Below are 24,080 nucleotides of genomic sequence, written 5' to 3'. Positions count from 1 at the left end.
ATGGTAACTTTTATTCACCTGTTTCAGCAATCTTTTCTAATTTTCGGATTCCTTTATCTAATCTTTTTCTGTAAACCTTGGCTGGCAAAACTGCCCCTTCTCTCTAGGCATTGGCCCTTAAGTAGCTTCCCTTTCCTGTCTCTTATCATGACAGTTGGATGTCTCCTATTCTGACAGATCTTTTTCTGATTTGTAATTTTTTGCTTACTATAGTCAATATCTCTTTCAAAGATGGGTGCTTCCTTCTACAAAACTAAATTTGCCTTCATTGTTTGAGATTAAAGGCATGTACCACCCAGACTTGACTTAAGCTTTTCTTTACCTGAAACTTGCTCTATACCAGCTTGACCTTGAACCCAGACCTGCTTGCCTCTGTCTCCTAGATTAAAGGCATGTTTGAATTCTGTCTGGATCACACTGACCTAGAAGTTCTTTTGATATGATCTTTTGCTATAATTAGCTATATTCTAAATTAAAATTCCTCTACATAGCAAAACTGTAAGTTAAAAAAAAAAACTACAAGTAAACTACATAGTAATGGGAAGAGGGACTGCCTCTGTCATAATCTGATTGGCCTGCTCTTTGATCACCTCCCCCTGGGGGGGAGCAGCCTTACCAGGCCACAGAAGAAGACAATGCAGCCACTCCTGATAAGATCTGATAGACTAAGATCAGAAGGAAGGAGAAGAGGACCTCCCCTATCAGTGGACTTGGGGTGAGGCATGCATGAAGAAGGGGATAGGAGGGTGGGATCAGGAGGGGGGAGGGGCTTATGGGGGGATACAAAGTGAATAAAGTGTAATTAATAAAAAAAAAAGCAAGTAATGCCTCTGTCATGAACTTCATTGCCTGTTCTTTGAATACTTGCCCTGGTGATGCATCCTTGAAGGGCCATAAAGGATGAGGATCCAGGAAGTCCTGATGAGACTTGATAAGCTATGGGCATATGGCAGGGGAGGAGACCTCCTCCTTCCCATGGACTAGAGAAAGGGGATAGGCAGGAAGAGGGAGAAAGGGAAGGAGCTGGAAGAAATAAGGGAGGGGGTTCCATTTGGGACATATAATGAATAATTGTGAAAAAAATAAAAATGAAAATTTAATTTAAAAACTCCTTGAGAAAACATGAGACAAAGAACCAATGTATAAATTGGTCAGTTCATGTCAGAGACAGTCCCTGTTCCCATTACTGGGGAACCCACTAGGAGACTGAGCTGCCACGGGCTACATCTTTGCAAAGGTTCTAGGTTATGTCCATGAATGGTCCTTCTTTGGAGTATCAGTCTCAGAAAACACCCATGTGTCCAGATATCTATATCTATATCTATATCTATATCTATATCTATATCTATCTATCTATCTATCTATCTATCTATCTATCTATCTATATTGTTCTGTTGCTCTCCTTGTGGAGCTCCTGTCCCCTCCAGGTTTTTCTATCTCACCTTTCTTTCATAAGAATCCCAACACTCTGCCCAAAGTTTGGCTATGAGCCTCAGCATCTGCTTTTATACCCTGCAGAATAGAGTCTTTCAGAGGCCCTCTGTGGTAAGCTCCTGTCTTGTTCCCTGTTTTCTTCTCTTCATCCTCTTTGGCTTTCTGAATGAGGATTGAGCATCTTACACTTAAAGCTGTTCAAAATAAAAATTTGAAGGAGGCTTGGAGTGATTCAGTAGCAGAGAGTTAGCCCAGCAGAGATGAGGCATTAAATTTCATAGCAAAATAAACAAAAATTAAACTATGCAGAAACAATGTAAAACAGAAGCAAATCTCAACAGAGGAATAATACAGACAAGAAATGTAGCCAAGTTGTCAACAAATGCAAAACAGACTGAACTTCTTCAGGAATCAGGGAGCAGCACACCAACCCTCATCTGCTTATTATTTAAATTTTTAACCAACTCTATTAACAAGATAAAGAAACATAAGAGTTATAAAAGGAAGAAGTCAAATATCCTGCTTTGCAAGTCGGATCCTACATGCAGAAGACACTAAATGCAGTAAAAATTGTGAAACACCAAGGAAAGAAATTAAAGAAAACCACGAAGGATCAAAGGCACCGTGATCACTGGTGAACAGAATTTTCTTTGTGGGAATAGATATATTTTCAAGTGCTGTCTACAGACTGAGTGTGCTCACAACTGAATCCTAATGACTTTCTTCCCTGAACTGGAAAGGAAAGCTTAAAACTTTTGTCAAAGAACAAAATATTGTGAACAGCTAAGGAAATCCTGAGGAAAAGTAGCCCATCCTCCCTTGTCTCTTCCTGTACAATATTCTCCACACTTCAAAGCTTCTTTAGCTGCTTTCATCTGAGCCCACTGCAAGGTTTTTTTCCTTGCTCCCTAAATGTCACTTTGGCCATAGTTGGTATTTTTTTTAATTTTTACTTATTATCATTATTTAGTATAATTTAGTCTCTTTGTATCCCAGCTGTATCTCCTGCTTTATCTCCTCCTGATCCCATACTCCATCTCTCTTCCCCCTCTATGAAACTCCCCTAGTGCACAGATAGGTGTGGTCCTCTTTCCCACCTATCTAACCCTACGCCTATCAGATCTCGTTGGACTGACTGTCTGGATCCTCTTTCTCTGTGGTCTAGTTAGGCCAACTTGCAAGGGGGAGGTGACCAGAGAGCAGGCCACTGACTCCACTTCAGAGACAGCCCCTGCTTCCTTACTAAAGTCTCCACATGGAGGGTTCCCTGAGCAGACCGTGACCTACATCTGAGTAGGGGGTCTATGGCCTCCTCCATTGCTGAGGGGAATGTAAACTTGTACAACCACCTTGGAAATCAATTTGGCACTTTCTCAGATAATTAGGAATAGTGCTTCCTCAATATCCAGCTATTCCACTCCTGGGAATATATCTGGAAGATGCCCAACCATACAAGGATATTTGATCAAACACATGTTCTTTTGAGGAATATTTTTAAAATGTTGGAATTGGAGAGTTGGTTTGGTGCTGAAGGGAGCATATTCTTGACCAGTTTGATTCCTAGCTCCAACAGAGAGGTTCCCAGGCACCCTGGTTTCCAGATTTTCTAGTTTTCAGGCACCAGGCACACATGTGGAGTAGCAACATGTAGGCAGGAAAAACACTCATAAACAGAACATAACAAAACAAAATTGAAAGAGTTTTAAAAAGAAATATTTAGAAAATTAGTCATTATTTGAATGTAATACTTAATTTTTTTTTAACTTTTAACTTTAATTATGTAGTTGTTCACATTACATTTCAATCATAGTCCCTATCCTCCTCTTCTTCTGGTCCCACCCCCCTCCATCTTTCCCCCCTTTCCACTCTCCTAACCCTCAGGAAAACACCCCACCCCCTCACTCACTCCAGCACTTCACGTCACATCAGAACTGAGCACATTCTCTTCCACAGTGGACTGGCAAGGCCGGCCCACCCTGGGGGAAGTGATCAAAAAGCATGCAGCAGAATCCATGTCACCAACAGCCCCAACTCCCCTTATTAGGGAACCCACAAGAAAGCCAAGTTGCTTATCAGGTATAAATGTATAGGAGACCTAGATCCAGTCCATGCATGGTCCTTGGTTGGTGTTCATTCTCCACAGGAAGCCCTGGGTCCAGGATAGTTGGCTCTTTTTGTCTTCTGGTGAAGCTCCTATCTGCTCTGAGTCCTCCTATTGTTCCCCAACTCTTCCACAAGGCTGCCTTTGATCAGTCCAACTTTGGGCTCTGAGGCTCAGTATCTGTTTTGATCCTTTCTGGGTGGAGTCTCTCAGAAGACAGCTGTGCTAGGTTTCTATCAGCCAGTATAGCAGAATGTCATTGTTAGTGTCAGGGGTTGGCTCTCTTCCATTGAGTGAGTCTCAAGTTTGGAATGGTTGGATATTCCCTCTATCTCTGCTTTATCTTTATCCCTGGACATCTTGTTGGCAGGGTAAATTTTGAGTGGAACTTTGTGTGGATGGGTTGGCTATCCACCTCCCTCCACGAGAAGTCCTGTCTAGTTAGAGGGTAGGGTCTGATTTCTAAATGTTAATTATACCCAATAGAATAAATTAATCACTAACTATGGTATACACATTATATATACACATGTATATATATAATGCTTATAATGGAACAAATGGTTTGAGGTACAACAACAAGCTACTTAAAACCTACATAATATACTTGAAAATAGCCTTCAACTTAGGAGACCACAGGACAATGATGATTTTATTTATGAAATATGTGTGAGAAAGATGGACACATGTGTGAGCACATGCAAGCACTGTGCACACAAGCTTCTTTCAGCTCTTAAAGAAAATATTATGCACTTGTGTTTTCATCAGTGATCAGACATTATGAATATTAGCCTTCCTTTTGCCCCAAGCAAAATCCTTGACAATTTGATTAGGATGTTTGGGGATTTTTTTATACATAAAGCTAAAATTAACAGTGGACCTATTGTTAATAATACTATATACAACAAGAGAGACCAAATGATTTACAAACCCATTGCATATTCTGTGTGCTGAGTTTTAATAGCAAATCAGTTACACGGAAAAATACAAATTATGGGAGGCTTGAACAAGAGGAAACTCTTTTAAACCATAGAAGTGTATACTTATTTATTTGCATGCTGGCAAATAAGGTCATAGCATCGCTCTAACCCCAGCTCTGAAGTACACCATCTCTTAGAAGCTGGTATGAATAAAAATCAACTTGAACTGATTTGTAAGCATTTCTGTTTCTATAAAAACAGCATCAAACTCCTCTACCTGTACAGTAGGTTGTTTCCCCCTTGACAATGGCCATTGGATTTAAACCAAGCACAGTCTTCACTGACCGTAAATGAAAACCACAGGAATCAGTGTGTTCAAGAACTCACAACCAGTGACTCAAGAGCTACATTTCATTTTTCTTTGTTTGAAAACTGTTTGTTCAGATGTGATGAATTTCTTTCTAAGCATCACAGCCTTCACAATAGTGGCAGAAATTGCTCTTGGAAGCTTTGCCAATGTCTTCATTCTTCTGGTGAACTGCATTGACTGCATCAAGAGAAGAAAAATCTCCTCAGCTGATCAAATTCTTACAGCTCTGGCCATCTTCAGGGTTGGCATGCTTTCGGTAATATTAATGATTTGTTGCTCCACTGTGTTTAAACCAGCTTTATCTCTACAAGCAACAGTTAGTATTTGTGTTGGTTGGGCAGTAACCAACCATTTTAGTACCTGGCTGGCAACTACACTAAGCATATTTTATTTGTTGAAGATAGGCAATTTCTCTAATCCTATTTTTCTTGGCCTGAAGGCAAAAATTAAGAGTGTCATTGTAGTTGTGCTTTTGGGAAGTTTGGTGCTTTTATTTCCTAATCTTATGATGGCATCTATAAGTGAGGCAATCCTAGTGAATGGACACAGAGGCAACTTGACTAGAAAGACCAAACTGACTTATGTCATAAACCTTACAGCCAAGATGGCATTCACTCTGGATAATGTCATTCCCTTCACCATATCCATGATCTGTTTTCTGCTGTTAATCTATTCCCTTTGTAAACACCTTAGGACAATGAAGCTTTATGGGAAAGGATACCAAGATCCCAGTTCTTTGGTCCACATTAAGGCATTGCAAGCTGTGATCTCCTTTCTATTGTTATTTTCCCTGTTTTTTCTGTCTCTAACCATATCAGGTTTCAATTCTACAAAGCCTCTGGATGATCCAGTCCACCTGATTTGCCAGGTTATTGGAAGCTTGTATCCTTCATGCCATTCCTTCATCCTGATATGGACAAACAAGAGGATCAAACAGGCCTTTGTGTTGGCAATGGTACAGGTGAAGGCAATACTTTGGCTGAGAGAACAGAAACCTTAATGTTGGTCAGCCAACATTAAGAGATGTGGTGTGACTAGTAGCATACTTTGCAGCATTTGATGCTTTGTATTGTTTTTGACAAACGGACTATATGTGAATTACTTCTAAAGCAATTTCTAAAATGTATTTTATCTTAGCCTTCTAAATTAGAGATTATTTGTGTTTGCAGACACATAACAAATAAACAGCAAAGACTGTCTATAGCATTCCATTAAAAATATTTTTGTAATACCAATACAATAATTCAAAAAATGATTCACATTTTTCAGAATTATGAAGCTGGGCACAACTAACATAAATGGTTATTTATCCTCTACATAATCATATTAATTTTAAGACTCATTTTTTTAATTTTTATTTTTCTTATTAGTTACATTTTGTTAACTCTGTGTCCCAGCTGTATCCCGCTCCCTTATTCCCTCCCCAACCCCACACTCCCTCCCTGGTCTCCTCCCTGCCCCTTTCCAAGTCCACTGATAGGGGAGGATCTCCTCCCCCTTCATTTGACCCTGTTTTATCAGGTATCTTCAGGCCTGGCTGCAAAGTCCTCCTCTGTGGCCTAACAGGACTGCTCCTCCCCTGGGGGGGGGGGTCAAAGAGCCTGCCCTTTAGATCGTGTTAGAAATAGTCCTTGTTCCCCTTACTTTGGAAAACTACTTGGTTACTGAGCCCCAATGAAATCTACACACCTAAAGAAGATAATCAAGAAAGCAGACACGGGCGAAGATGATCAATCCTCATTTAGAAAGACAAATGGGATGTGCATTCAACGTATGACAGGAGTCTACCGCAAAAGGCATCTGAAAGACTCTACCTAGCAGTGTTTCAAAGCAGACACTAAGACTCATAACCAAACCCTCGGCAGAGTGCAGGGAATCATATGGAAGAAGGGGAGTTAGTATGATATGGAAAGGATAGGAGCTCTACAAGGACCAAATATATCCGGGCACAGGGTCTTTTCTGTGACTGACACTCAACCAAAGACCATCTATGGACATAACCTAGAACTTCTGCTCGGATGTGGCTCATTTTTATGTACTTTCTTAAACTGTTATTTTTTAAAATTTACTTTATATAAATTTATTTCTTACAATTTATTCACCTCGTATCTCTGCTGCAGGCCCTTCCCTCATCTCCTCTCACTCCCACACATCCTTCCTCTTCTCCCCCTATGCCCTTTTCCTAGTCCCCTGATAGGGGAGGACCTCCTCCCCTTCTCTCTGACCCTAGCTTGTCAGGTCTCATCAAGGCTGTCTATCATCTTCCTCTATGGCCTGGCAAGGTGCACCCCCCAGGGGGAGGTGATCAAAGAGTCCACCACTGAGTTCATGTCAGAGACAACCCCTGTATACATTAAAATGAAATGCACTTTGAAACTGAGCAGCCTCTGGCCTTCCCTTGAACAAGGGCTCTAAGTCCTCTCCATGCATGGTCCTTGATTGGAGAATTGCTCCCTGCAGGCCAACCCTGGGGCCAGGTATTTGAGCTCTGCTATTCTCCCTGTGGAGTTCCTGGTCCCTCCAAGGTCTTTCTGTCTCCCTCTTCTTCCATAAGTATTCCAGTATTGTCTCAACAAATCACTGTTCTTCCCATTGTTTTTTGTACATACATATATTTGATCAAATACACATATGTATTTGATATAGATGTCTCAAATCTTTTTAGTTTTTTTTTGATAAGTTATCCAATACTTATGTATATACTATATATATACTAAATATGTATATATGAAAGCAAAATTAAATGAACTCAGTATATTTTTTTGGGTGAGTGTATGTGAGTATGTGTCTTGAATTTATGAGGTGGTGAGAGGAGGAATTAGAAAAGCAGACAGAGGGTGAAAATGGTATAAATACAGTACTCATGTAGAATTCTTAAAAACAAAAAATAATTAAATGTAAAATTGTATTTTCCTGGTATGCTTGTAATAAAAGTTGCAAATTTAAGTACATTTTATCAGAAAATATCCAATATTATTTTATGAATGAGAATAGGAAATGTAGTTAAATATTCTAAAGATATTTATCTATTATGTAACATTATGGCAGTTTTCTATTGATGCTGTCTTAATGCTCTGAAGAAATTACAGAAACTATCATTAGTATTCATAAGCTATATTATACTCCTCCATTCTGGTTTCTTCTCCTGACCCACAATAGCTCTTTTCTATCTAGAAGGCCATACTGGATATGAAAAGAGAGGGTGGGAATACTGGGGAGAAAAATCTAAGTAAATAATGTTCGGATGGAGAAGTAGAGGGTTAAGGATTGTGTAAACCAAACATATAGAGATTTCAATAATGAATCACCACCTCTTCTGGATCTCATGTAAACTCAATTTTAAATTACATATTGATTAAGGTAGACTTTAGTTTTCCAGGAAATCTTTCTTCTGAATATTCTTGTTTATTTCAAGAATAAACAGAATTGTCATTAGAAAAGTGCACACCATGTATTAATGCACAAATGACCTGTAATAAATTTATCATATTGCTGCCAAAAGAAGTGCAGAGTGGTTTTAGCTCGAGCACAGGGAGTGGTAAGTTTAGAAACATATTCAAGCTGTGACTATGGCTTGAATTCAGTGCTGATGAATCTTTCCAGACACAGCTAGGAAAACCATTTATTGCACTTGCCGAAACAACAAAGACCAATTTGGAAGTTGAAATGAGATTTAAAAAAAAAATTCAGGGTTTTCCCGACCTACACTAGGTTTATAAATTGATGGTTACTTTCATCATTTTCCATTCTTAAAAGACATTTGAAATTTAGTATATAAAAAGATAATGTAAATAAACATACTGAACTCTGTACACCTAAAGAAACAAAGCAAAAAGGAGGACCCTGGGTAAAATGATCAGTCCTCATTTGGAAAGGCAAACAGGATGGACATAAAAAGAGAAAACAGGGAACAGGACAGAAGCATACCACGGAGGGCCTCTGAAAGACTCTACCCAGCAGACTATCAAAGCAGATGCTGAGATTTTGGGCAGAGTGCAGGAATCTTGTGAAAGAAGGGGAAGATAGAAAGACATGGAGGTGACTTGAGCTCCACAAGGAGAGCAACAGAACCAAAATATCTGGGCCCAGGGGTCTTTTCTGAGACTGATACTCCAACCAAGGACCATGCATGGTGATAACCTAGAACCACTGCACATATGTAGACAAAGAACCAATGCATACATTTTCTATTGAGTTTGTTTTGCTTTGCTCATCTACTGTTGATCATGGAGCCTGCCCTTAAGAATGGTTTGCAGCCATAGTGAGACTTGATTTCAGACTTTCTGTTGATCTATGATAATGTAGGGACGCAATATAGAATGTTACAAACAAATCTTTTTCTTTTATACATTCATTATTACAGAAATAACTAAAAAGACCAACCAATAAAACAAAAACTTCCTTGTGATGGACATGAATCACATGTGGTTCCAGTGATCATCTGACATCAGTAGTTTCCACTCTTGTAATGAGACACAGAGCATCTTCTGGTCCTCACACAATACGGTCAATTCCTATTGCATACTTGAAAGTCCTCAGGAATGTCGTCTTGTGTCTTCTCCCAAACAAAATTTGTTGTCAAATAGCATATAATATCAAGAGGGTCTTGTATCTCCCTAAGCACCCTAGATACTTCTCCAAATTAAGATGTTTCTCCATGTTAAGAAAAATGTCAGGAAGTTGACCTTCAATTTATTTTTATTTTTTAAATTTATTTTTATTAATTACAATTTATTCACTTTGTATCCCAGCTGTAGCACCCTCTCTGGTCTCCTCCTAATCCCACCCTCCTTCCCTCTTTTCCTTTCTTGACCCTCCCCTAATGGACTGATAGGGGCATTAGTCCTCCCCTTCCATCTGACCCTAGTCTATCAGATCTCATTAGGACTGGCTGCATTGGCTTCCTCTATGGCCTGGTAATGCTGCTCCTCCTAAGGGGGAGGTGATCAAAGAGCAGACCAATCAGTTCATGTCAGAGACAGCCCCTGTCCCTTTTACTAGGGAACTCACTTAGGCAGTGAGCTGCCATGAGCTATATCTGTGCAGGGTTTCAATATTAATGGTTAATTGAAAAAAATATTTTTGAAGCTATGCCATCATCTCTACAGACTATTTGGACTCTTTCTTAGAAAACCTCTTGTCCTTGCACCTCTTCTTCTCTGGCTTTTCCAAGCCATCATGAGTAATGCTGAAAGGCAAAATGTTTTATTTGATCACACACCTAGACAGGGAACTACAGACAACTAATGACAGCTGGGAGAAGAATTAACCTCTGGGTCTGAACCTTCTTATTCATTCTCTAAGGCAGAGAAGTCAGCTCTGAAATTGTATTCAAACAACAAAAAATAGACTCAGTAGGTTGTGGTTGTATATGTGTACATACAAATACACATGTATATACGCGGGTGTATGTAACAGTAACAAAAAAAAAAAGCAGCTTAAGAATGGAAAGTCATGGAAGGGATTGGAGGGAGAGTACCTAGCAAGTGCTGGACGAAGAATAGAGAATGGGGAAAAGATTTAATTCTATTTCAACTAAAAGTATTTGTATGTAAAAATATCATGCTCTGACCTAGATGATATTACCTTCAGTTACTTTCTCCCGCTATATATTCTCACATCAAACACAAGAACATAAGGAACTGAGAGTTTGAAGGGAACAACGGATCAAATCACAAATGTTTCTCACAATTGTATCCTGTTCTCCTTATGCTGAGAATGACAAACAAGCCTATTGCCATCATCATGTACCTCGGAGGGTTGTATTATTGTGGTGAATTCATTGTGTGACTATGACATCAAGCATCTTGTAGTTCACCACAACAGCCATGAGAGCTATGGCTGGCAACTGCTTTACACCAAGGAATACTAACTGTAAAGCATCCTGAGACAGTGTCTTCATTAGTATTACTGGTAAGAGATAACCTCAATAAATGTTATAAAAGTGAAAAATCTGAATTATTGGGGAAAGGATAAAATAGAACGGATTTAAGAAGTTTGTGTATAGGCCTTTATATGTATGTAAATACATCTCTGTGCAATGTAAAACAATAACTAAATATTATATACAGTGCCTGGCTCTGTTGTACTATTGATCCAATTCACACCTGAGGTGAAGATTGTACCAGACTTTCTTATTGACTAGAACTTTATGATTGTAGAGAGTTGGAACGTTATGGACACAAAACCAAATTATCTTTGTCAATTATGAGTCTTCTTAGTAGCAATCTACTGTCAACTGGGCATCTGACAACATAGCCCTTATTTATGAGTAAAAACCTTGCGAATTTACTAACAGACCACTTGCTTCCACCTAAAAGCTGAGAATAACATCAGATCATATCCAAAAACTTGAGCAGAATTTGACCTGCCGTTCATACCATTGTTGTATATGTAAGAAAGGCCCTGAGTTATTGTTTGATATTTTCTGTCACAGGAAAAATTTCATGAAACCACTTGGATGTTGACTTGCTTTCATGTGCAACAAGAACTTGTGTTCCTGGGCCCAAACACTTGTTCACCCCAATTCTGATTAACCAGTGGCAAGCATTTTGAAGATTGCTTTCTGAAATGTTAGCACCTGACACTTAGACATTTCTTAGTGAATGTTCTGTAGGGGCCAAGTTACTTCACTTGTTGCCCAAATTGTTTGCTGATGTCTCCTTTTTCTATTTTTCTGCTCTCCGGAATTCATTACTTTATTTGTGTCTTTGGCTCTTTTGTTCTTGAAGATTATACTTTTGAGCATACATGTTGCTGTCTGGATGAGAGATCTAAAAGAAACACTGTTAATGTAAGAAGCCACCCACAATTTTCCAAACTCTTTTTGTTTCCCAGTCTAATGTTCACACTCATCTCCTCTACTGTGCATCTGGCCACTTCCATCCTGCCCATCTTCTCCCTGTGGTGACATGTGCAGGACACAGAGCATAGTGACCAAGGTTGCAGAGACCTCAGCACTGTGGCCCATGTTAAGGTCCTGTAGATGGTGGTTGTCTTTCTCTTTTTGTAAGCAATTTTCCTTCTGTCAAATTTGATACAAGGTTGGATGCTTAGATTTCTGTATAAAAACATGGTCATTCATTTTGAACAGGTCTGAATGCTAGCCTTTCTGTCTGTCCATTCTTGCATGCTCATTGTAGGAGATAGAATGCCATGGTAGGCCATTTCTTGTGGATCACTTTGCATATTCTAAACAGAACTCATTTTACAAGATATTCTTATGTTTAAAAATGTGTCATTTCTAACTATTTTATTTAAACTTTATGAATTTTAAGAAAGTGTTTAAAATAGAAACAGTGTTAAACATGGGAAATTCTTTGGTTTGTTTCTTAGGAAACTTCTTCCAAAAAAGACATCAGTGTAGAACCCTGGAGCTTTTTTCAGTCTTCATCAGAAAGGCTTCCAACCAGCAGGAAATTGGAGTGGGTGTAGAGACCAACAGGCTCTCTGGTGTAGAGAGCCAGGCATTATAGGCAGAGAGTCTAAATTGGTGGTCTCAGTCAGGTCTCTTCCTTCATTGTTTGACAAACCCTGAAAAAATGGGGAAGGAAAGATTGAAGATGTCAGAGGAGATAGAGAACTTCAGGAGAACATGGCCCACTCAGTCAACTAAACAGGTGAGACTGAAGTATCTAGCATGGAGCCTGCGTGGTTCTCCAACAGGGAGATATGTTTGATATGACAGTTACCTTGGTGTATTTGTGGAACTTCTAACAAAAGGGAGTGAGTCTGACTCCTTTGCTTGCTCTTGGGCCTCTTCTTCATATTGGGTTTTTTTTATCCAGCCTCTATATAAGGCTTGTAGTATTGAACCTTGTTGTGTTATGTGTGCCTGTTGTCTTTGGTGACCTGCTTTGCTCTGAAGAGGAAAGAGGAGAGTGGATCTGAAGGAGATGGAAGGTTAAGGGAGAGATGGAAATAGCAGAGGTGGGGGAAACAGTAGTCAGAATGTAGTGCATAATAGAAAAAATCTATTTTCAATAAACAAGGAGACCCAATATTAATTCAAAAACCATCACACGTGAATGTACCATATTCTCATATTGTTATTTATAATTTTTAATGCTTTTTATTTGAATGTTCATTTTATGTGACGTTCTCAAATGTACATAAGAGTCCATTTATTTTCATTTAAAAGGACACAAAACCATTCCTATTATTATTATTTTTAGAGTAAATAGAACTTGAAGTTCAAGGGTAAGGAGATTGGAAAGATCTTGGAGGAGTTTGGAAGAGGAAAAATATAATAAAAATATATTCTGAGAAAAAAATACTCTTAATAAAAATATTTAAAACTCAGTGATGCATGTTTAACATTCACTTTTTTTGTCATGTGTACTGGGTATAAGTTTTAGCATAAAAAAGAAAATATAACATCATGTAATAAACATAGAAAAAGAATCTGAACATGTAATGCTGTACACAATAAAGAACTCGGAGGCTTGGAGTGATTCAGTCTCAGAGAGCTAGCCCAACAGAGATGAGGCATTAAATTCTATAGCAAAATAAACAAAAATTAAACTATGCAGAAACAATGTAAAGCAGAAGCAAATCTCAACGGAGGAATAATACAGACAACAAATGTAGCCAAATTGTCAACAAATGAAAAACCGACTGAATTTCTTCAGGAATCAGGAAACAAGGCACCAATCCTCATCTGCTTATTATTTAAATATCTAACCACGTCTATTGACATGATGAAGAAACAATAAAAGGTATAAAAGGAAGAAAACAAATACCCTGCTTTGCAAGTCTGATCCTATGTTCAGAAGACTCTAAATGCCTTCTCAGGAGACACTCAGATATGTTTAGCTAATTCCTCACACCTGCAGTATGCAAAGCAGTTTACCAAAAAAAGAAAAAGAAGGCAGCTTTCCATATCCAAAACTACACTCACCTAGAGCTTCAGCAAGGCAATTCCATTTACACAGGTCTCAAAACTAAAACATCTATAAATAGAATTATCTAAGAGGTGAGAAGAAGGCCACAGTAAAAATTGTGAAACAGCAAAGAAAGAAATTAAAGAAAACCACAAAGGATCAAAGGCACCGTGATCACTATTGAAACAGAATTTTCTTTGTAGGAATAGATATCTTTTCAAGCGCTGTCTATAGACTGAGTGTGCTCACATCTGAATCCTAATGACTTTCTTCCCTGAACTGGAAAGGAAAGCTTAAAACTCTTGTTAAAGAACAAAATATTGTATCCATTCCTTAACTGAGGGGCATCTGGGCTGTTTCTAGCTTCTGGCTGTTACAAATAAAGCTGCTAAAAACATGTTTGAGCAGATGTCCTTGTATGAGCGTCTTTTAGTTATATGCCTAGGAGTGGTATGGCTGGATCTTGAGGAAGCACTATTCCTAATTGTCTGAGAAAGCGCCACATTGATTTCCAAAGTGGTTGTATAAGTTTACATTCCCACCAGCAGTGGAGGAGGGTTCCCCTTTCTCCACAACCTCTCCAGCATGTTTCCTCCCTTGAGTTTTTGCTCTTAGCCATTCTGATTGATATAAATTGAAATCTCAGGGCCATTTTGATTTGCATTTTCCAGATGACTAAAGATACACCAAGATACTTTTCTAAAACAGATAAAGGAGATACAAATCAGAACAGAAGAAGTCAAAGTATCACTATTTGCAGATGATATGATAGTATACATAAGTGACCCCTAAAATTCTACCAGACAACTCCTTCAGCTGATAAACACCTTCAGCAAAGTGGCTGGATACAAAATTATCTCAAAAAAATGAAGTCCTCCTGTAAACAAAAGACAAATAGGCTGAGGAAAAATATAGGGCGACAACACCTTTCACAGTAACCACAAATAACATAAAGTACCTTGGTGTGACCCTAACCAAGCAAGTGAAAGACCTGTTCCAAAAAAACTTCAAGTCTCTGAAGAAAGAATTTGAAGAAGATAGCAGAAGATGGCAAGATCTCCCATGCTCATGGATCGGTAGGATTAACAGTGAAAATTGCCATCCTATCAAAAGCAATCTACAGATTCAATGCAATTGCCATCAAAATACAAACACAATTCATAATTACTATTTTAAATAAGCATTGATTATTAAATGAAACAAAGAAACCATTCATCAGTCTGTAACCAATCATTCTGACATTGTTGGTGATTTCAAAAGCTCTTTATGAAAAATATACCTACATGATTTCACAGGTGTTATTCAGGTTGGTAATTTAAATATACCTTTTAACCTCTTGGTCTCCCATTGGAAAACATATTATTTAAACTATTGAAATATAAGTAACTGTGTTAAACATTTTTTAAAAAAAACCTAGTGTTTACAATGATTTTGTTTGTATTTCTATTGAGTCTTAGTAAGAGTGACCCAAACATTTGCTTGCTTTTATTAAAATAAATGCAGACATTGCTAGAGCAATAGGCAGAAGATTATCATCATGTGTTAAGTGATCTAAATAAAAGTGTGAGAAGCTGTTGATTCTACATTTTAAACTTCTCCATGAACTCATCTTTTCTATTTGGTGTAAGTCACTCCTAGGGGAACTTCATTCCACAACATTCTGTTTGTGCTTCCAATCTTAGGAATTCTCCATTAAAACTCCCTTCTTATTATTAGTTACATTTTATTAACTTTGTATCCCAGCTATATCCTGCTCCCTCACTCCCACCCAATTCCACCCTCCCTCCCTCATCTCCTCCCTGCCTGTTTCCAAGTCCACTGATAGGGGAGGACCTCTTCCCCTTTCATCTGACCCTGTTTTATCAGGTATCTTCAGGACTGGCTGCAAAGTCCTCCTCTGTGGCCTAGCAGGGCTGCTCCTCCTTCAGGGGAGAGGGGAGGTCAAAGAGCCCACCACTGAGTTCATGTCAGAAACAGTCCCTGTTCCCCTTACTAGGGTACCCACTTGGATACTGAGCTACCATGGGCTATATCCGAGCAGGGGTTCTAGATTATATCCATACATTGTTCCTGGTCAGAGAAACAGTCTCATAGAAGACCCCTGTGCTCAGATACACTTCATCCTTGTGGTGCTCCTATCTTCTCCAGGTCATATTAACTCCCCTTCTTTGATATGATTCCCTGCACTCTGCCAAAGGTTTGGTTATTAGTCTCAGTATCTGCTTTGATACACTGCTAGGTAAATATAACTAAGAATAGTAATAAAATAATAAAAATAATAAAAAAGGAAAAAAAAAAACGATAGAAAGTGAGGATTTTCTAAGTGTCCGGACTGAGTTGGCATTCAGAAATCTGAGATCCTCCTCCCTTTCCCACAAAAATTAATAGGTATTTACTGTGGTATGTAATATTTTTATAGTTCTTTTTTTTTTTTCAAATCTTTCTGTCAGGCTTAAGTTCAAATTGGTTTCCAAGAACTTGCCTAACCTCTGCTGTTTGTGTGTGATTGTGAAATAATATGAAACTTTAACCTAATTATTTTCCTTCTTTTTCTAAAGAACTCCCCATTGATCAAATGTTCTCAGGTTTTATAAGCTTACCATGAGTTAGAATTATCTGGGAAGTTTTACCAGCTCATCCTATCTGGTCTCAGCCCCAAATGGAACCCATCAGTGTTTCTGGGGCTTGGGCTTGGCCGAGCATCTTGTTTGTGCGCAATTCTTGTGCAAAGGAATAAAAAAATCAAAGAATAATTAAAAAAACCCTTCTACTGCCCTGTGAAACTTCTGTATGTAAAGAGAGCTATGGTGATAACTTTCAAGATACATTGTGGTTTTTTTTTCCTTTGGTCAGAATTATTTCAGGTAAATGAGAGTGAAACAGCAATTTATCTAGAATACTCTGTGTCTTCCTGTTCAGTGTCTAAAGTTTCTGGTACATTCATTTATGCCTTCTTTCGTAGCTACTATTGTATTCCTTTTATTGGAAAAGGAACTTTGGTGTTTTGCTCTTCCTTTGCCATCATGACTGAATAGCATATTATCATTCACCTTGCTATCTGCGACGACTGTCCTGACAAATGAAGAGAGTACAACTCTGAGTATCTTTCATGTTGATAGAAGAAGGTATCTTCTGGCAATATGGTGGCAGAGTGACAAGGATGCTTACAGCATGGATGAACTCATCCACTTCAGTTTTTGTTTCTTCCTGCTTTCATAGGCACATATAAAAGTAACTCAAGTGCTTTTATTTATTATTCTATAATATGTACCTCCATGCACTTTAAACACTAACAAATCATTAACCATAAAGTAAATGTATAATAAGAGTTGAATAAGAGACTAATTTGAATCAATAAGAGCACAATAGGGAAACATGATTCAAACAAAAGGACGTTTAAAGGTGATTGTGGGCATAAGCACCTCTTTGTCTTTATTTTTGTGTGAGATGCATGTCTTCATACACATTAAAATCCAAAACATGAATTATTTATATTATTAAGAATGTGGAAAATAACAATATTATTAGATGACACAGTTTGTTGGAATGACATTGAGTGACATATGCACACTCAACACTATAAACCTACCTTTCAAGTATTAAAAGAACTTCCAAGATTAGAAAAGACCACATTAAACAAAAAATTATCTTATGCACAATTTATTTAATAATGTTTTATGCAAGAAGAAAAGAGATTATTTAGACAAGGGAAAATTCTGAATGAAATAGGGTTTATTTGCATACCAGTGCATTAAAAACTCAATGTTTACTTCCTCTATGACCACAGAAGCATAACACCTCTGCATGAAGTACACATTGTGAATGAGGTTCAGCCGAGCGGTGAGGGAAGATACACGATTTTCATGATAGAGCTGAGAAGTAAATTAATAGCAAATGTTGGTTTTGCTAGCTTGATATTGCATGGGTTAGTTTTCAGTTTGGAGAATTTAACCGGGTTTTGAAGAATCAGATTCAAATCACATTTAGATGAATTCATTAAGAAATATTCATCTGGGATGACTGATGTAGAGACAGTGTCCTATGGAGAGTGAGTGCCATCCTTCAGAGCATACTCATAGTAATTTTCATTTTGGAATTCATAACTGGAACTTTGGCAAATGGATTCATAGCATTTGTGAACTGCATAACATGGGCAAAAGGAAGAAAACTCTTTTGGGTGCATCAGCTGCTCATTGCTCTGGGCATCTCCAGAATCACTGACCTATGGGTACTACTTCTAAATTGTAGGCTGTACATAATCAACCCAACTTTATTGATAAATAAAATTATTTTCAAAATGGCATTTTTTGCTTAGATTGTGATCAATCATTTTAGTATTTAGCTAGCTACCAGCCTCACATCTTTTATTTTCTCGAGATAACTATATTTTTCAACCTCCTTTTCCTTTACCTGAAGTAGAGATTTAAAAGAGTCATTACAGGTACATTGCTTCTATCTCTTGCTTTTAAATATCTTGACAGCATGGATCCCAATTGATGTCTGGATTAATGGATCCAAAAGAAATATGTCTCACCATTTTAAGTCAAGTGATTTTGAAGTCTTTCCCAGTATCCTTTCATTACAAAATTTTATCTTCACACTCATACCTTTTACAGCGTCCTTAGCAACTTTCCCTCTGCTCATTTTTCTCACTCTGGAAGCATCTGAAAAAGATACAACACAGTGCTCGAGAGTCCAGAGAGACCAGCACCATAGCCCACATAAAGGCCCTGAAAACTATAGTCAGCTTCCTGATATTCTATGTCACTTTTATTTGTTCCCTATTTTTGCATGTGTGGATATTTGAAGAGGAGATGCCTCTGATTATTTTCACTGCTAAGACTATTTTGGCAGTTTTTTTTCTTCTGTCCATTCATTTTTCCTGATTCGGGGAAATAGTAAATTAATTCAGGCTTTGCCTTTTGCGATGCAGATGTTGAGGTTCTGATCTAGAAAGGGTGAGCCCCAAGGTTCCAGAACACTCTGAGCAACATCTTACACCTCCTAGGAGAAAATAAAAAACAAATCAAGTGATAACACATGCTGGAGAGGTTGGGGAGAAAGGGGAACCCTCCTCCATTGCTGGTGGGAGTGCAAACTTGTACAACTACTTTGGAAATCAATGTGGCACTTTCTCAGAAAACTGGGAATAGCCATACCTCAAAACCCAGCTATACTCTTGGGAATACACTCAAAAAATGCTCCACCATACAACAAGGACATTTGCTCAACTATGTTCATGGCAGCTTTATTTGTAATAGCCAGAAACTGGAAACAGCCTAGATGTCCCTTCACCGAAGAATGGATAAATAAACTTCAAAACATTTACACAATGGAATACTACTAGGTCATTAAAAACAAGGAAGTCATGAAATTTGAAGGCAAATGATAGAACTAGAAAAGTGATGTAATATAGACCCAGAAAGACACACATGATATATACTCTTATAAGTGAGTGACTATGCTGCTTACTTTTAGATCACTTCCCCCTGATGGGACTTCCTTACCAGGTCACAGGGGAGGAAGATGAACTCAGTCCTCATGTGAATAAATGAGCTGGGGTGTCTGGGTAGAGGGCTCCCGTATTCTGACAAATAGGGAAAAGGGGATGTGGAAGGGAGGATGGGACTGGGAGGGGATGGGGAACTAAGATAGAGATGTAAATTGAATTAATTAATAAAATATACAGCTACCCTTGTTCAATTAATTGCTGCTACAGGAGTATATCAATTCAGCGTGTTGTGAAATTTTAGTACTTTAATGTGTACCCTTGTCACTTTGACATGAAATTCATATATTTGTTTCTTTATTACCTATCTATTCTAACATAGCACAGACACCATGAAAACAGAGATGTCTGGAATTTTCAGTGTGGACATCTGGTACATAAAACAGCTCATATGACAGTTGACCAAAATGACATTGTTGATTGAATACATGAGCAAATCATCATTAGCCTGTGAAGAAGCTCATCTTATCAAAAGAAATAACACAGCTAACAGACAGAGGCCATTTAAGCCTAAGTCTACTCCGACAACCGATGGAACATTTCAGAGAATGGTGAGAGTGCTCTGACCTGAGTAGACCTTGCAAAGCATTGTGTACTTTGCAGTGGAATCTTCAGGAGATTTGAAATACATATGAGATAAATAGACATGAATCAAGATAAACTTCTCTGACCTCCAGATTATAGTGCACTGTGTCTCCCTTTCAGCATTTGTTTCCATTTTCCTCTTGAAAAGCCCTAAAAGGGAATCAAGCAGTAAAGGATGTTATAATACCTCGTGTCATTTGAGAACGCAGACCTTTCTTTAGTGCATGTATTTATTTGGTAGTTGGAAAAGTTTCTCGGCACATTAGACTAACCAAAACTTCTGGAATGTGTAACCACAACCTAACATTCTAGCTGTCATGGGACAGAGCGACCAACTGTTTTACCCGCATATCAGGTTTCATTTGGGCTGATATAAAAACCTCCACCGCTTCCAGTTTTGTGTTTAAACATTATCTGTATTCATTGGATGTTTAGTTGCTCTAAAATGTAAGAAGAAAAACAATTATGTCATGGTATAAGATCCAGCCCATAGTTAACTGACTCCATTGCTGTGGACTTAAAATATTGATGAATTTGTGAAAGGAAACGTGGTAGTGACAAACAGCTCACTTCATGAAGGACAGAGAGTAGGAACAGAAATGAAAAGTGTTGGGGAGCAAGATAAGTGCTCCCTCAGGTATAGCATCGGTGACTTTTATCCTCCCGTACAGCCCAAGCTCTCAAAATTTCTACGTCTTTCTAAAATAATGTCATTGTCTGGCACTGTACTTTAAAACACACAAATTGTAAGGTGCATATTCAAGATATAATTTTCTACAGATAGACAAAAGTCTCACCACCATCGCCTGCCCTGAAAAGCATTTCTTCCATCTTCAAGAACCTTCATTAAAGACCGTAGCATATATCTAAATGTTTTTATGCAATCACTTAACCAGTACTAAGAGGCCAAAGCATGTTTATTGAAAAGCACAATCCGCAGAATTAGCAAAATCAGAGCCTTTGTTCAAAGTAAAGCTATGGTTAGTAGCAGTGTGTACACACACACTGTGTGTGTGTGTGTGTGTGTGACTGTGTGTGTTTGGAATTGTAAACTGAATATGCATATCTTTTATACACATGAAAATGGAATGTATATAGGTATTTCCCATTATTTAGCATTTGTAAATAATTTGATATTATTATACAGCATAGTTTGTAGGAAAAGTTCCAAATAATTATGATTTTCTAATGCTGATTCCCTAAAATCAAGTAAGTGGTTTACCTTCAGGGACAAAGAAAGAGATGGCAAAATTTACAAATTCGCAGATCTTTATTTGCATAACAGTACATTGAAATTCAATATTTCCTTCATCACTTACGGAATGATGTGTTATGCCACAGAACTAGGAAGAATTTAAGCCAAGCTGGAGGGAAAATGCAAGATTTTCATGCTAAAACTGAGAAGTAAGTCACAAGTAATCTTCATTTTTTTTTCTATTTTAACATTGTACATGTACATTTTTTTAATGCAGAATATTTCTGATTTTAGAAAAATCCACTAAGAAATATTCATCAATGGAAACCGACTTTGAGATCACCTAAGAATGCATGCTGCTCTACAGAACATACTGACAATCATTTTCATTGTGGTGTTCTCCATTGGAAACCTGGGAAATGGATTCATAGTTCTGGTAAATTGCATGGATTTTGTTAAGAGAAAAAAAAGGTCCCTTCAGTGGATCAGATCCTCACTGCGCTGGCCATCTCCAGACTCACCCTGGTGTGGATTTTATTTCTAGATTCTAGTTTTTACACAGTCTTCCCCTGTTCTGATGACCTGAAATACATTAAGACTGATCCAGATTGCTTGGAATATAGGCAATCATTTCAGCATGTGGTTTGCTACTAGCCTCAGTATCTTTTATTTTCTCAAAAGAACAATTTTTTTCAGACTCTCTTTTCCTCTACCTAAAGTGGGGAGCTAATAAGGTGGTTTTGGTGGCACTGGTGCTATCACTGGTCCTTTTGGTTTTTTAAATATTCTTCTAGTAACCAAACATATTGATGCTTGGGTTGATGGAGCCAAAAGAAACATATCTAACATATTCATACCCTTTGGTGTATCCTTGACAGCTTTCCTCCTCCGCATCCTTTCCCTTTGGAAACATGTCAAGAAGGTGCAATATTACAATGAAGGATGCAGAGATGTCCGAACTATGTCCCACATCACAGCCTTGCAGACCGTGGTCACCTTCCTCATATTTTACATTACTTTCTTTCTGTCTCTATTTGTGGAAGTTTTGACATCTGATATGTCTGAAAGTCTGACCCTCATGTTTGCGAAGATTCCTGCGACAATTTTCCCTTCTGTTCACTCCTGTGTCTTCATTTTGGGACACAAAAAGCTGAGACAGGACTTGCTTTCAGGACTGCAGTGGCTGAGGTATTGGTGCAAACATGTGAAAACCCTGGGTCTATAGGCCACTCTATGTGTCACTTTGTGTATTAGAGAGGAAAATAAGTTCACAAGAAATTACTGAATTTCTAAATTTGTGCCTTTTTAATATTCTTTGTTCTTTACTTTCTGAATATTACACAAAAATTTTCACATGGCCCTGTCTAAATATACACCAACCATTGGGATAAATAATTAGGTTTATTATTAGTAAATAATCCTATAAATATTTTGTCATATATCCTGTTTTAAAATTCACCAGTCTGCATTAGATAACAGACATATCAGATATTTCTGCAGTGTGTTACAGCTATGAATAGTAGCAAAATCCTCAAGTGTATCTTTCTGTACTTTGTTTTTTACATCAGTCTTGTCTTTTGGAAGTAGGACATCATGTCATTTGCATATAACTATTTATAATGTTTTAAATAATTTATTTTCTTTCTTGTTTTCAATTATTTATTATTACTTTAGACAAGTTGGTCTAATAATAAAATGGCTCAAAAATTCAAAGCTTGAAGTAATTGTCATAAGCATTTTCTCTGTTGGTATGTTAAAGTTTCTTCCAGTCTTCCCAGTAAGTATAAGACTGACTCTCACTTTGAGACAAACACTTGCTAAATTTATATGCTTGTCCTTTCTAATAAAATATCTGCTAATGGTTACCAACAGTGTATTCCTATTTATTAGGATGATTGTGTAGTTATCTCTCCTTTGATCAAATGTAATAATGTTAACAGTTGTACACAAACACATTTCCTTAATGTATACAGTCCATATTAATCCAATAATGTCACATAAATGTTCACCTGTGGTTTATATTAGAATAAATTTGATACTATCAGAGAAAAATTGAAATTCAGAAATTAGATGCAAAATAATAACAAGTAATAATAGCAGGGAAAAGTAATCAAACTTAATTGCTTGAGAAATATTTTCCCTTCATTTTCCCAAGCCCCTCTCCAAGTCCACTGATAGGGGAGGTCCTCCTCCCCTTACACCTCACCCTAGCTTATCAGGTCTCATCAGGAGTGGCTGCAGTGTCTTTCTCTGTGGCCTGGTAAGGCTGCTCCCTCCTGAGGAGGAGGTGATCAAAGAAACAACCAATCAGTGCATGTCAGAGACAGTCCCAGTTCCCATTAATTATGGAACCCACTTGGATATTGAAATGCCATGGGCTACATTTGTGCAGAGCTTCTAGATCATTTCGTTAATCTCCATGAATGGTCCTTGGTTGGAGTATCAGTCTCAGAAAAGAGCCCTGTGCCAGATTTTTTGGTTCTGTTGCTCTCCTTGAGGAGCTCCTATTCTCTCCAGGTCTTCCTATCTCCCCGTTCTTTCATAAGATTCCCTGCACTCTGCCCAAAATTTGGATTTGAGTCTCAGCATCTGCTTTGATACAAGTCTTTCAGAGGCCCTCTGTGGTAGGCTCCTGCCCTGTTTCCTGTTTTCTCTTTCTTCCAATGTCCATCCCTTTGACATTCTGACTGAGGATTGATCATTTTTGTCTAGCTCTGTACCCTATTTTTTAATTGGATTACTTGATTTGTTGCTTTTTAACTTCTTTATTCTTTATATATTCTGGATATTAACCCTCTGTCATATAAAGGGTTGGTGAAGATCCTTTCCCAGTCTGTAGGCTGTCATTTTGTTCTGTTGAGAGTGTTCTTTGCTTTACAGAAGCTTTCCAGTTTCATGAGGTCCTAGTTATTAACTGTTGATCTTAGAGCCTGTGCTGTTGGTGTTCTGCTCAGGAAGTTGTCTCCTGTGCCAATGAATTCTAGGCTCTTCCCCACTTTTTCTTCCAACTGATTTAGTGTGTCTGGTTTTATGTTGAGTTCTTTGATCCACTTGGACTTTAATTTTGTGTAGGGTGATAAATAT

At 37.9% G+C, this 24,080-nt stretch overlaps 1 protein-coding gene and 1 pseudogene across 1 annotated transcript; both read left to right on the top strand.

Moving 5' to 3' along the window:
• LOC110542392 (taste receptor type 2 member 136-like) lies at positions 1 to 5,825 on the top strand. Its single transcript, XM_021628984.1, has 2 exons — positions 1 to 20; positions 4,922 to 5,825. The coding sequence occupies exons 1-2, from the start codon at positions 1 to 3 to the stop codon at positions 5,823 to 5,825; spliced, it is 924 nt and encodes a 307-aa protein (XP_021484659.1).
• A 15,520-nt stretch (positions 5,826 to 21,345) lies between these two features.
• LOC110564129 (taste receptor type 2 member 14-like) lies at positions 21,346 to 22,221 on the top strand (annotated as a pseudogene).
• Positions 22,222 to 24,080: the final 1,859 nt, after the last annotated feature.

Source organism: Meriones unguiculatus, chromosome 5 (assembly GCF_030254825.1).
Source record: "Meriones unguiculatus strain TT.TT164.6M chromosome 5, Bangor_MerUng_6.1, whole genome shotgun sequence".
NCBI lineage: Eukaryota > Metazoa > Chordata > Mammalia > Rodentia > Muridae > Meriones > Meriones unguiculatus.
This window is presented reverse-complemented; position numbering and strand designations above follow the sequence as displayed.